This window comes from Ovis canadensis, chromosome 15 (assembly GCF_042477335.2).
Source record: "Ovis canadensis isolate MfBH-ARS-UI-01 breed Bighorn chromosome 15, ARS-UI_OviCan_v2, whole genome shotgun sequence".
Lineage (NCBI taxonomy): Eukaryota > Metazoa > Chordata > Mammalia > Artiodactyla > Bovidae > Ovis > Ovis canadensis.
In genome coordinates, this window is record NC_091259.1 from 32,816,923 (window position 1) to 32,831,714 (window position 14,792).

The 14,792-nt window shown below is 42.2% G+C and overlaps 1 protein-coding gene across 1 annotated transcript; it reads left to right on the forward strand.

Moving 5' to 3' along the window:
* The first annotated feature begins 802 nt into the window (after positions 1 to 802).
* REXO2 (RNA exonuclease 2) lies at positions 803 to 11,849 on the forward strand. The gene is made up of 7 exons (XM_069553763.1): positions 803 to 1,109; positions 2,119 to 2,202; positions 5,960 to 6,037; positions 6,636 to 6,747; positions 8,060 to 8,168; positions 9,450 to 9,503; positions 11,417 to 11,849. Exons 1-7 carry the CDS (start codon positions 963 to 965, stop codon positions 11,544 to 11,546), a joined length of 714 nt encoding a protein of 237 aa, XP_069409864.1. The 5' UTR covers positions 803 to 962; the 3' UTR covers positions 11,547 to 11,849.
* Positions 11,850 to 14,792: the final 2,943 nt, after the last annotated feature.

Consider the following 14,792-nt stretch of genomic DNA (forward strand, 5'->3'; position numbering starts at 1 on the left):
AGGACGTCATTACCACTGATACCTAACAGGTGAACTGAAACAGACCACGGGGGCAAGTCCTCATAAGGAATAAGAAGTAACCCTTTGCCAATGAAGGAAAGGGGTTTTATTCAGCACCTAAAGCGTGCTAAGTGATCACTCCGATAAGCTCTCATTTAAGGATTTCTAAAGGTGGAGAAGGCAATGGCAACCCACTCCAGTACTCTTGCCTGGAAAATCCCATGGACGGAGGGGCCTGGTGGGCTGCAGTCCATGGGGTCGCTAGGAGTCGAACACGCCTGAGCGACTTCACTTTCACTTTTCACTTTCATGCATTGGAGAAGGAAATGGCAACCCACTCCAGTGTTCTTGCCTGGAGAATCCCAGGGACGGGGGAGCCTGGTGGGCTGCCGTCTCTGGGGTCGCACAGAGTAGGACACGACTGAAGTGACTTAGCAGCAGCAGCAGCAGCAAAGGTGGAGATGGTCTTCCGGCTTAAAAAGCACACCGCTCTGCTGTCGCATGTAAATAAGAAAGTGTGTGGAGTGACAGGTAAGTAAAAAAATAAGGGGGGGAAAACAGCAAAAAAAAAGAAGGCTACATTTGAAATAAATAGGTAACCAGGTCTTTTTCGAATTAAAGTAAGAGAGCTCTTTCTCAGCTAGGCGATTTGCAACTCATCCAAATTCAGGAAATAACTCTTGGAAAAGAATAAACTTAGTTCTGAAAAACATGCGCGTCCAGTAACATCCGAAAACACGTGGCGTGGGCGGGGCAATCGGGCGCAACAGCAGGCAAGACTCTAAGTCCCATCAGCTCATGCGGCAGCTAAGCCGGACTGCTCAGGGAGAGTCGATGCACTGGCTGCTGGGACTTGTAGTTTTCACTCCTGCGCCTCCCCGCGGGTTTGCGACGTTTAGCGACTATCGCGCCTGCGCCAGCGCCGGCTGAGAGGCTGGGGCCGTGGCGGCTTGTGCCGGGTGATGCTAGGCGGCTCCCTGGGCTCCAGGCTGTTGCGAGGTGTGGGTGGGACTCGCGGGCAGTTCGGGGCGCGGGGTGTCCGCGAAGGTGGCGCAGCCATGGCGGCGGGGGAGAGCATGGCTCAGCGGATGGTCTGGGTGGACCTGGAGGTGAGTCAGGTCGCTCAGGGGGACAGGGGAGACGAGTGAGTTTTCTCGGGTGGGACCGAGTAGCCGAGCGTGTCCGGGGAGAGCAGCGGTGTCTGGATCTCAGGTGTGGCAGGTGAGCGCCTCCCGGCTGCGGGCGGCGCGGGGCAGGTCGAGGGACCGGAGTCCTGCGGGTGTTGAAGACGGTGCCGGACTGCGGGGTTTCTTTTCCAAAGGGAGGTGTCATCCATATGGTTTCCCTTAGCCCCCAGTCCCACCCAGGTGTGGACCTCCCTAACGCGGTGGTGCGCTTCGGGTCCCGAGGGTAGGGGGTAGGCACAGCACTTCTGCTAGACCCCACTTCCCCAGCCTTACGGGACCCTAGGTTGTTAGAGCCAGATGGGATTCCGGAGATGACTCAGCCTTACCCCACATTCCATAAAGGAGAAAACTGAGGCCCAGAGAGAGAGAGAGAGGATTCAGCTCGTTCAAGGTCGTGCAGTTAGTGAGGGTCGAAGCTGGGACTGTAACCCAGTTCTGATCCCTTTAGGTTTTCCATACTCAGCCAAAGATTCCCCTCTTCCTTGAGCCTCACTTTTCTCGTATTTGAAACGGGGATAATAACATTCAATTGTGATGACGATCAAGTGCTGTAATTGATATGAAAACTTTGTAAACTCTGCAGAGATGCAGTCAAGTTAGTTGTCTAACTCTTCCAAAATTGAATGCTGTCAGCACTCAATTTTGCTAACTTTGCGTCTATCCTAGAGTAGGACTGTGACGCCTGACATGTAGCGCGCCGTTGGTAAATGGTTGTTGAATAAATAACCCGTATTGAGTGCCTTGAGGACTTACCTAAGGAACAGTATTGTCTTTTCTATCCTGGCTGTGGAATATAAGTTAAATATGCTTGAGGGATGTCCTATTAAATAAACTTGGGTGCAGTAGGCTATAAAGATGGTTTTGTGTGTATATATATATATTTTGCTATATGTATATATATATATATATATACTTTTTTTTTTAATTGCAGATGACGGGATTGGACATTGAGAAGGACCAGATTATTGAGATGGCCTGTCTGATAACTGACTCTGATCTCAACATTTTGGCTGAAGTAGGTGATGCCTTGTAATACATCTAAAGCTTGTCTCTCCCCACCCCACCTCATCTCTTTATTTAAAAAATAAAACTGATATAGATTAAGGTCCAAAATAATGTTCTAGGTCATGGTGGGCTTGGTACTAGAACCAAAGTAATCCATCTCAGAACCTGGTATTTTTCAATAGTTATGGCAAAAATTCGGAACTATAAATTCGATCATTTACTAAGAGCTTAGTGCGTGCCAGGCACAATTCTAAGTGCTTTACATGTATTCACTCTTAATTGTTACAGCAACTATAAGGTAAGTACTGTTATACTCATTTTATGGAGAGAGAAGTTTTGGTACAGAGCTGTTGGGTAATTTGCCCAAGGCCACCTGGCTAGTTATTGGGCAAGCCAAGAGTTTAACCAGGCAGTCTGAGTAAAGGGCTCCCAACCAATAAGACAACCGACTACAGTCACGCCAGGATCAGTGACTCATGCCAAAGGTGACTTCTGTGTATCATAACCTTAGCTTTAACTTGACTTCATATATCCAGTTTCTACCTTTTCAGCCAGGGCATGTGGTTCATCTAGATCACTATTAAGATTTTAGAATTTCTGTAGATACAGAGCCATGAGCTATCCTGTTGACATAAGGGGCATGATTAAGGTTTTAAAATGCTGCTTTTAACTGAAACATTAAACAAAACAAATAAAACACACCTGTTGCAGGTTGCCTTTCAGCCACTCACAAAGCATTTAGTAGGTATATGACAGCATCTGATTGGTAGAGGGTGAAGTTCCGGGCCCTAAATACTCTTGTCATACTGTCGGCTCTATTAGAGGCAGTGAGGAACTCCAGAGTAGGAACACAAGTTTAACTAACACAGGTTTGTTAAAATAAGTTTCCAGAGGAGCCTCTGATTGATGTGTGTTACTGGCACTGGATACATTTCACAGATCTAACCTTAAGACTTCCACTGATTTTCTTGGTCAGGTAAGGGAGGAGGAGCCATTTTAGATAAATTGTTACTTTTGTGGACTACCAGGCAGACATTCTGAAGTACCTCCTGGTATATCAGCTGGGGGAGAATTATGATACTTTGTATTTCTCATAGTAGCAACTATCTCTTTTTTTTTTTCTTTTTTCTTAAATAGACAGCCACCCCTACCCCTCCCAACATGGCAACTTTATATAAATCCTGAGTTTTAGGTTTGGTTGTTTTTTCCTGTCACTTGGAATTTTCTAGAGGTGAATAGTGAAGAGAAGTGTCTTTATTCACCAACCTTACTTACCGTTGGCTGGAGAAGAGTTTTCCCCTCAGACTGTTGATATAATGTGAAATACTGACAGTTTAATGGACCAGTTACTTGATATGTACCCTGGAGGAAATTTGGGTCTGTAGTCTCACAGCTGCAGATGAGTGCCGCATTTGTAAATAGACCCAGTCGGATGAGGATAAGGATGTTAAAAAAAAAAAAAAATTGCTACAGGCCTGTTGGCTCTGAAGTGTCAGTTCTGTGGAAAATGTTTTATTTTTGTATACAAGTCTGGGGAAGATGTTTTTGTTAGAAGAACAGACATCCCACCCCAGAAATTTTTCTGTAGGTAGCTTAGTGTGCCATCCTGTGATCTAGAGTAAGTTATATAGTCTTAAGTTGATAGACGTTGGCTTTTTCCATCGTAGTTTTTTAGAATTGTGTTTTGTGATATGAGGTTTTTGGTTTTGTTAAAAAAAAAAAAAAAGTGTTACCAAAACAAGGTCCTGGGGCCTTCCCTGGTGGTCTAGTGGTTAAGACTTCCTGCTTCCAGTACAGGGTTGGATGGTGGGGGTGTGGGTTTGATCCCTGGTCAGGGAACTAAGATCCCACATGTTGTGTAGCACAGCCAAAAACAACAACAACAACAATAAACAAGGTCCTACTGAATAATACAGGGAACTATGTTCAATATCCTGAGATAAACCAGAATGGGTAAGGACACATGTATAACTGAGTTACTCTGCTATACAGCAGAAATTAACACACCACTGGGAATCCACTGTACTTCAATAAAAAAAAAAGTTATCAGAGCACATATTTTTGCTTCTTCATGGAGATTGCCATCTCCCGTTTTCTTGTTTGGCTAAAACTCCTTGTTGCTGTCAGGCCTGTTTTAGTCAAATTCTTGCCATTTCTCTCAGTAACTGCAAACTACTTTTCCCACCTTTGTAGTGATAATACGTTGGATTTAGAGTCTTTCCCCCCTCCCCCCCCCTCAGTTCAAATATTCATATCTATAATTTCTTTTATCCTGGTAACATCCCTGTCAGGGAAGGGGGCGGGGTGGTTTGTTATCGCCATCTCCCAGAAGGAGAGACTAGGAGGTGACTTGCTGTGATGGCCACAAGTTGAGCTTCTGTGTCTGCTGGAACTCTGACTCTCGGGTGATTGTTCAGGTAACTGGAGCTGAGAATTTCAGGGTCAGGTGTGTTTTTTTTCAATCTTTCAGATACCGCCGATTACTTTTTCAACTGTTAAATGTGAAAATGCTGTTAAAGAGTGTAGCTTTCTGCAAAACATATTTATTGTGAGCTGTTGGTTTTTTTCAACAGCTGTTCTTCTCTTGCCTGATCTTACTCCCCAACGTTTTTGTATTTTTGTGGTATTTTAGTATTTTGTGTGCATATACAAATGTGTGCCTTTCTTTTAAACAAGTGTAAGTGAACTTATGAGCGTATATATACTGTTCTGCAATTTGCTTTCTGTTTTTTGCTTGGCAAGATAGGAATTGTTTATAGTCAGTGGTTGGCAAGCCTTCCCTGCTGCTGCTAAGTCGCTTCAGTCGTGTCCGACTCTGTGCGACCCCATAGACGGCAGCCCACCAGGCTCCCCGGTCCCTGGGGTTCTCCAGGCAAGAACACTGGAGTGGGTTGCCATTTCCTTCTCCAATGTATGAAAGTAAAAAAAAAAAAAGACCACATATTAAATATTTTAGGCTTAGATACCACATACCTCTTGGTCACACGTTTGTGTGTTTTTCAACCCCCTTTACAAATGTAAAAATCGTTGTTAGCTTGCTGGCAATTAAAAGTGCCAGAAGCTGAGGCTATAGTTTGCCGACCCTTGACAGGTATCTATGTCCTTTATTTAAAAAAAAAAATTATTTTTGATTGCAGGATAATTGTGTTACAGTGTTGTGTTGGTTTCTGCCATACAACAGTGTTAATCAGCCCTGAGTGTAGATATGTCCCTTCCCTCTTGAGGCTCCTTCCCACGCCCTGCCCCATCCCACCCCTGCAGGCTGTCACAGAGTGCCAGACTGAGCTCCCTGTGTCATGCAGCAACTGCCCACTAGCTCTCTGCTTTGCATATGGTAACGGATATTTTCCAGCGCTGCCGCTCTCAATTCGTCCCACTCTCTCCTTCCCCTGTTGTGTCCAGAAGTCTGTTCTCCATGTCTGTGTCTCTGTTTCTGCCCTGCAAATAGACTCATCACTACCATTTTTCTAGATCCCATGTGTGTGTGTTAACATACAATATTTGCTTTTTCTCTTTCTGATTTACTTTACTCTCCATAACAGGCATCAGTAGGCATTTCGGTTTTCAGTTGTGTACCTGTGCGTTCGTTATTTGTTGTTGTCGTAAACAATGCTGGAATGAATGAGGATCACTTTTAGAGTTAACAAAGTGCCCTCATCGCTCTTCCTGTCTCTGGTATATATGTTTACTTCTTGATGCAGCTTGCACTCAGAAACCAAGTGTATCCCCAGTGATGCTGGATGATTAACAGCTTTTCCTATCCACAGGGTCCTAACCTGATTATAAAACAGCCAGATGAGTTACTGGACAGCATGTCAGACTGGTGTAAGGAGCATCATGGGAAGGTAACATTACCGCATGGTAGGACTGTCACTTTGGGGATCAGTAACAAGCTTGTTGCCCCCACATCTGAGTCCTAGACCCTTCTTGGACGGTATTTTTAAAAGGATAGATGAAGATTGCTTGGGAAACTGCTTGCTTGTTCACTTTTCATCTTTGGGATCTCTCGAGACCATCTTCTCATGAGTGTCCTCTTTTTCGCCTCTCCTGCATTCAGTCTGTCGCGAGTGCATTGAGGATTATCAAGTGTTGCTCAAGTCAGTCTTTTGGATAAGGTTAGACATCAACTTTCAGAGAAAGGAGAACGCTGCTCTCTTGTTACTAGTTGTTTCTTCCCAGAGGTTATATCCTTGGACCTTGAGCACCATGTTTTCTGACCATGGGGGAATGCTGTTAACTATCAGGAACATAACTTATTTGACTTGGATTCTTAAAAAAAAAAAAAAAATTACTGCAAAGATGGCACTTTCAGTTTGCACTTGAGCTCTGTAAGTGGTCCATCTCTGATTATATTTGCCCGCTTTAGAAGTGGAGTTTCATATCTGGATGCCTTTGAAAACTGACTTCGTGTGTCTTGGTGGGGCTGGGGATTCTCTCTTGCAGTCTGGTCTAACCAAAGCAGTGAAGGAGAGCACAATGACCCTGCAGCAGGCAGAGTATGAATTTCTCTCCTTTGTCCGACAGCAGACTCCTCCAGGGCTCTGTCCACTTGCAGGTAAAATCCAGTCCTGTGTCTGCCTTGTAGAGAGTCTTCCATTGTAGCGGTTCAAGAGACTGTGGTTCCAGAAAGATCTACCCAGATCGTCATGTCTTCTACTTACACCCCAATTTGGATTATGCCTCTTACTTTTGTGCTCAAATTTCCTTGTATAATTTATACATGAGTATCAGGGAAAATGCCCTGAAACCTGACATGAGCTCTGGGATACGCAAATTAGCTCAATAACATTTTCCCACATACTTTTATTATGGGAAATTTTTAAATATACAGGAAAGTTGGATATAGTTGTTAACTTTGTGCCATATTTATCTGTCTTATTTTTGTGGACTTGTGAAAGTAAATTTCAAGCATCATGACACTTAATTCCTAAATAATTCACTCAGCATTTCCTAAGAATAAGGACCAAGAGATCATTGTTATATTTAAGCAACCACAAGATCCTTGTCACATTTACGATGATTAAAAATAATTCAGTAACATAGTCTGATATCGAGTCCATTTCTAAAATGTCTGTTCTTCAACCAGGATTTAGTCAAGACTCAGGCATTTCATTTGGTTATTCTGTCTCTTTAGTCTCTTAATCAAAAATGTGTACCTGTCTTTTCCCTTTGTGACACTGACTTTTTAAAGAAATAGGCCAGTTCTGCTAGTATTTTGAAACAGTTGTCATTGTCAAAGGGAGTTTAATGTCCTGTGGTGATGTATGTGTATTTGTAAATGTAAACTGGTATAGTTACTAACAGTTTTCTTAAATATTCATAAAAAGTTTTGACCTTAAGTACTAGAGCATGTATTGTATAAAATTTCCCCCTAGCCAATGCAGTCTATTTTAAAGTTCTTATTAAAAATTCAGTGTTTTTTTAAAATATAAAGTACTGTGTGGAAACATGAATGTGGATATGATTAAAACTGAAATGTGAATAAAGGCCTGTCTACTTTTATGATTCAGTTAAATTTTTAGTGTTGGATTTTATGGTGGGAGAAAATTTGCACATCTGGTATTAGCTTAAAAAGTAGTGGATATGAGCATTATTTTAAGTATGTGGAATGATAGATTCATCCTTTTGTCTGTAGAGTGCCATTTACAAATTTATTACGAGCTAAACTGAGACTAAATATGCTGAAATCTGCACTTGTAATCTAATCAGATACACTCAAATCTAATTTAGAAGTTTTGAGATACTTTTACAAATTGTTTGAATTTATTAAAAAAAATCATCCCCAATTAAATACAGTTTATGAATTTTTATGTCCTCTTGTGTACCACTAGAAATACACAGATGCTGTGTGCTTCGTGTTTTTCTAGGAAATTCAGTTCATGCAGATAAGAAGTTTCTTGACAAATACATGCCCCAGTTCATGAAACATCTTCATTATAGAATAATTGATGTGAGCACTGTTAAAGAGCTGTGCAGGTAAGGGCTGTATTTAGGATCCATTCAGTTGCCTCATTTAGCACGTTTTACTTTAGAATTTGTGCAGAGTAATGGAATAGAGCTGTAGAAATAAGGGGGCCAATTGGGTATATAACTTCCTCATCCTAGTCTTGCTTGAACTGGTGAGCCCTGGGGAAAGAACATCAAAAATCTTCCATATAAATTTCACTAATCCGTAAAATTTGTTGAACACCCATCTCTGTGCTGCATATTGGCCAATGTGCTGGGGACATAAAGCCCTTAAATGCTTAGAGTCTAGTGAACTGACAGATATGTTTAAAAAAAGAAAAATCCACCTGGATCGTGTACTGTGTGATGACGTTGGTCAGGGAAAAGTGTGTGTAGAATTTTGCAGGCATGAGAGAAGGACCACCCAACTGCAGGAGTGAGGAGGGTGGGGAGTTAGGGGAAACTTCACATAGAAAATGGCTTTTAAGTTGAGATTTAAAGAAGAGGGGGCATTTTCCAGGTATTTAAGGTGAGGAGAGAGCATTCCAGAGAATAGGCAGAGGTTCGAAGATATAGGGTGCAGGAAGGTAAGGGTGATATGATGAGATGATTCTGATTAAAACGTGGTAAGAAAAGAGGGAGAAAGGCTCTCACTATCTTGGAGAGAGAAGGAGCTAGGGAAATGGTGGTGATATGATGAGATAATTCTGATGAGAATGTGGCAAGCAAAGAGGGAGACAGACTTGCACCATCTTGGAGAGCGGGAGCTAGGGAAATGGCGGTGGCTGGTAGAAGCAGTGTGGATGTAGTGTGTTTGAGAAGATCAGTAGCAGGGCCTTGAGTGCTTGAATGGGGGCGTGAAGACAGGGAGGAGATATAAAGTGTTTCTAGTTTGGGCAGCTTGGTGGGTGATGGAACTGTTCAAAGACAAAGGGGGGCGTAAGAGGAGGAGGAGATTTGGCTGATGGGGGAAGGGAGGTGTTGAGGATGGTGAGTGACCCTGCGTGTGTGGGGCTGGAAACGTCTGGTGGATTTTAGCTGGAGTTGTCCTGGATACCCGAGACAGAAGCGAGAGAGAGGGCAGGGCTGGAGTGCACAGATTTGGGAATCTTACATAGTGATGATCTTGCCCGAAAAGAAGCTATAGAATGAAGAGAGGTGAAGGAGGGAGATGGAGTCCCAGACAAGGCGGCAACTCCATAGTCACAACCCAAAGGCCTTTTTCAGTGTTATTACGTTAACTTGAAGGACGTAATTATTCAGTGCATTTGAGACAGTTTCCTTTGAGAGTTCCGTTTTTGCTGTGTATAGACGCTGGTATCCTGAAGAATACGAATTTGCACCAAAGAAGGCTGCTTCTCACAGGTAAGTTTGGCTCCTTTTAAGTGCTTGGTCATCTGCCATGTACATAACCCCCGAATTCCTGACTGTTTGAAATAATGTCCCTTATCCCTTGGGGGAAAAGTAAAGGACAACTGTATAAAGATAACTTTCTTTTACTAAGATTATCAGGAATTCTGGTCAGTTTTCTAACATTCCCTTGTGAGATAACGTATGGTCTTATCATCTTTATTGCTGTTTTGAAACTCGTGGATAACTTAGTCTGGAACGTATGTGAAATGGTGTAATTTTTCTAGTAGTGAGCAGTATTAATTTTCTTCCCAGCAAGCATATGGGCTTGTAACTATTTAAAATTTGAGCACTTTGTGTAACGTTGTACAAGGCAGTTAGCCTGATGTCAACACTTCTTAGTTTTTCAGAGTGTTTTCTGTTTGTGTCTGCAGCCTTAGGCCCAAGTACACAGGGAATTTAAAGATCTTGTGTATCTGGAGTCCTCTTCTACTCGTTGGCATTGTGGCCTTTCAGGAAGGACATAAGGCGTGATGGGAGATGCAGAAGCTGGCTTCTAAGGGCAGCTTTTGTTTCCTCCATGTACTGAGTCCCTACTGTGTGCCAGGCACTGTTCTAGCCAAACAGGAAGACCAAGTCCTTGCTCTAAAGAGCCTGGCATTCTGATGTTTTTTTATTGGGCTTTCATGGACTACAGCACAATAATACAGGTCTGGAGTACCTCATGTGGAACAGTTGGGGCTCAAGGCATTTTGGATTTAAGAATTTTTCAGGCTTTAGAAAGGGAGTAATAGCCCTAAACGAGGTCTGGAGAAGCACTCATCTTTAAACATGTGGCTGTTTCTACAGTGAAATGTACAGATATTCACACCATGTGGCATAACCAGTGACTGTAAATAGCCTCACATCAAGTGGGTCAGGTTTTGCCACAAAGTGGGCTATAGAAGGACTTTGGTTTTCAGCTCTTTTTAAATTTCATTATTGTGGCTAAGATGTAGTGTCCCTTGATTTAACCAGAGGCTGTATTTTTGACAGCTTCAGCTCTCCACCATATGCCTTAGACCTGGAAAGAAAGCAAAACTGTTGCCCTAATCACGAAAGTAACTCATAAAACTCTTGCACTAAAGCTTGTGCAGTTTGATCTCGCGGAGCGGCCCTTGACCCATCTTCAAAGCAAATTGATTTACTTGCCCACTGTTCTGATAATGTTGAGTACCTGATTTCTCAGACTGTGACGCACGAGAAACGGCATGTTAGAGAAGAAAGGAGGAGGTTAGGTGGAAGCCGGCAGCCCCTAATGATAGTACAGATCACCTCGACAGAGGAGGGAGGTCCTCTGTGATTAGGTGCTGTCTGAGTATGGATGTTCATTATGATGGCTGAGTCACCAGTTATGTTTGAGTACATGAATGTATTTTGTGCAGGACATCATTAAGTATTGCACACTGTCTCCCAAACTATATGCCATGTGCTGGGAATCCCACAAGTGTGGTCTATTTAAGTTTTTGAAATATCATGTCTACCGTACAACCTCCTCTGGGGAATTCAAAATACACATCAGTACATTAAGTACTTTACAAAAAACTTCAAAAGAGGAAATGTTTAATCTAGTTTTCCCTAAATTATTTGACCCTGGAACTACCCCCCGCCCCCAGCAGAACACTTCACTGTCTTATGGAACAGTTTGGGAAACCTTTATCTGTTAAATTGTAGACGCCTTTTTTTGGGAAGTCAAACAGTTTTTAAAAAAACAAGCACTTAAATTTGTTTTACCAAAGCGTTTCACTCCTTGTTGATATCAGATAGTTGCATTTACAGTAGTACCCATTGTTCTTAAGTTATTCATAAAAAGTTTCACCTTTGAAGAATGGTGATCATCTCCTCTGACTTTCGGACATTTCAACTCAGCATGGTGTGTTTGCTTGTAGGGCGCTTGATGACATTAGCGAAAGCATCAAAGAACTTCAGTTTTACCGAAATAACATCTTCAAGAAAAAAACAGATGAGAAGAAGAGGAAAATTATAGAAAATGGGGAAAATGAGAAGACTGTGAGTTGATGCCAGTTCTCATGCCGCCGCCACGCGGCTCTCTGGAAGCAGCTTCTGGTGGTTTTTTCTTTTTCCCTGGGCTCACGCTGTTTGCTTGGCCGATCACCTTCCTTCAGTTAACTTGCATCTCCAGATTTTTCAAGCAGACAGCACCTGAAAATTATTTTTCTCCTAACATGCTGTTTTCATTTATGACACAGCAACTCCTTTCTAAGTACCAGGTCACGTCCACCCCTTGGTACATACCTGTATTTGCTTTTAGACATTTCTTTTGTTTAAAAAAATAATAAAGCTAGTTCTATTGAAATGCAATCCTTTTTGTACTATCGATTCTTTAGTAGTTTGATTGGAAAATGATGTGGTTTTTTTTTTTTTTTCCTTTTTTAGGTGGTGTGCCTAATGTTTACATTCTCATAGTGCCATTTGAAGTGAACTAAGTTTCAGTTCTGTTCAGTAGGAAGTGAACTTACTCTGTCTTGCTTTACAAGTTAATAATAGAATAAGTGGAGATAGATTCAGAGAAGCAAATTGGGCTCATGACTAGTAATAGTTACTGAACTAACAGAGCTCTGGAATAGCTACTCTTTACTATATTCAAGGGTTACTGAATAGATATGTGCAAGGCAGCCATGGTGCTAAGTTTGTAGAATGTAAATAACTGGCTGCCCTAGGTATAATGGTCAGTAAATATTTGAAGAGGGATTTCAGTTTGAATATCTTAACTCCTAAGTTTGTGTGTTTTAGAGTTCAGTAGTAAGGTGAGTCCTCAGTCAGAGGGCACGTTAGAGTCATCTGTCTGTACAACAGATCTTCAGACTGATGCCCCATGAAAGAAGGAATCAGAATTGGAAAGGGCCCACAGCTATCCTGCCTCTCCTAGAGGACATGGACTAGAAGCCTTTTGTGGTGATCTTAGATTTCATCCAAACTTGATTACATGACCATTATATGAACATTGAGGTGTGATCCTCATGTGAGAGTTACAGAGAGTTACAGGACTATAGATTGGAATTAATTATCTCTCAATTTCACTGACTAAGTTATTTTACCTTATACAACAACCTATGAGTAGAGAGAGGCTTTCTTTAGTGGAACTTTTTCTAAATGAGGAAATGAAGGCTTGGGTTGACAAGCATTCCAAGTGTGAGTTGATGGGAACGTTAAAATCTGTTGACTTTTCTGACCAGTGTTTTTTCCATTTCTCAGAGTGGCACAAGTATCACCTTCAGTGGATGGGAAGACACAATTGTGTAATAGTTATGAACTGGCACTTGAGTCAAATTCTGGGTTCATATCTAAGCTCTGTAACATAATGAGTTTTCGTTTCGAAGCCTCGTTAAAGTGAGGCAAGTTTTCTTTTCTAAGCCTCATTAACGTGAGAATGACAGTGCCTAACTCAAAGAATTGTTGAGATTAAACTACATACTACCCATGATTTTGAGCTCAGCACTTGATCCACAGCGGGCACCTTGCCCTGATGGCTGATTGTGATGGTGATGGACTGACTCAGGCCAGGATCTCTGGGAAGGCTGCTCTGATCCGCAGCTATGGTGGCTGGGGCTTTATCTTAAGTTGGTATTCACTTAATGCCCAGGACTGTGACACTGAAGAGTGTGCACAGACCTCACTAACAGGATGATCTTGACCTGGCCTAGCACTCCTAACTAAAATTTGACAAGGTAGTCTGTGTCTTTACTTGGCTGTGAGGAATGTTATATATTCTAAGGATACCAAAACTCTAGGCTTGAGAAGGTTCAGGGGAAGCAGATACTACTCTTAATGCCATGGGTTTCTCCCACCAAGCTGGCCTGTTTATTCATCAGGTTAACTGTTTGAGCCCTACTGTTTAGTTTTCTTGAGACTCTGTAACTCCTACTGTTCATTTTAAATCTTCTGTCACTTGAATGGCCAGCTTCCTAATTTAATCCTCTGTTCTGTATCTTAATTCTGTAACAGAATTCTCTGTTATTTCCTAATGGAGCATGTGTTAATTTATAGTAAAATAATTGGCAGCCTGTGAGATAAGCAAGTCTGGTTCGATGCAGGTCTGTATGAAGACATGATGGTTCTGTGATTAGTTCCATTATTTATTAGTCTGCTTAAATAGAAGAAATTTAAATTTGTAGTGCTGGTAACTGATTTCACAAGGGATTCCTGAAGCTAGGAAGTAATTTCTGTGAAGTGAACTGCAGTGCAAATTATCTTAAATATAACCAGCCTTAGAAATGATCAGTATGTTTGTTTAGCAGAGCTCGCCACCCCAGAGCTCCTGGGGCTCTTCATTTGGGGTTTCTTCTGTGTGTGCTGTAATTATCCTACAAGCTGCATTCTTAGGATCATCCAGGTATGCTTCCCTTGCATTAAACTTGGGAGGTGGATGAATCAGTATGATGAAGATAGTCTCCAGTCAGTATTCCTTGAGTGCTCATGGTAATCTGGCCGTTGTACTGAATGTGTGGGCAAGAGAGACCCCCTTTTCTGGTGCAGTTTAGCTATAGGAGACAAGAATGGAATTTGAGACCCCCCTGTGTTTTCTCATCTAAAAAACGGTGTATCCCTTTATTAATAAACCAGCTGACAAGTTCATGGAGGAAATTGATAGTTTCCTTGGCACAACTGGTGTTCTTACATGTGTAAGCCTTAAAAAAAATGAGTAGCTAGTTATAGTGGTCAAGTGCAATTGTGTCCTTAGGTACATTTTGACATATTGATCACCTTGTGATAGTGTATGAAGGTGCTGCTGCTGCTGCTAAGTCGCTTCAGTCGTGTCCGACTCTGTGCAACACCAGAGACGGCAGCCCACCAGGCTCCCCCGTCCCTGGGATTCTCCAGGCAAGAACACTGGAGTGGGTTGCCATTTCCTTCTCCAATGCATAAAAGTGAAAAGTGAAAGGAAAGTCGCTCAGTCGTGTGCGACTGTTCGCGACCCCAAGGACTGCAGCCCACCAGGCTCCTCTGCCCATGAAAGTGCTAGGTGCACTCAAATGCCTGTCTTGAAAAATTAATAAGTAGCACGGATAGTGGAAAATTGCTTGTTGCAAGGGTAAGCTGTATGTAGCAGATTGATGTAAAAGCTATTATCTTTTGTATCTATTGATGAAGCAAAAGCTATTATGCTTTGTATCTGTTGACAGATGCTGTGTATCTACTGTGAAAATTAATTGAGGTTTAGTTGTTCGAACAAAGTCCTTTTAATTTTATGTGGTTCTTTTTTTCTTCTTCTTCCTTTTACCTTTTTACCCTCCCTTATGTGGT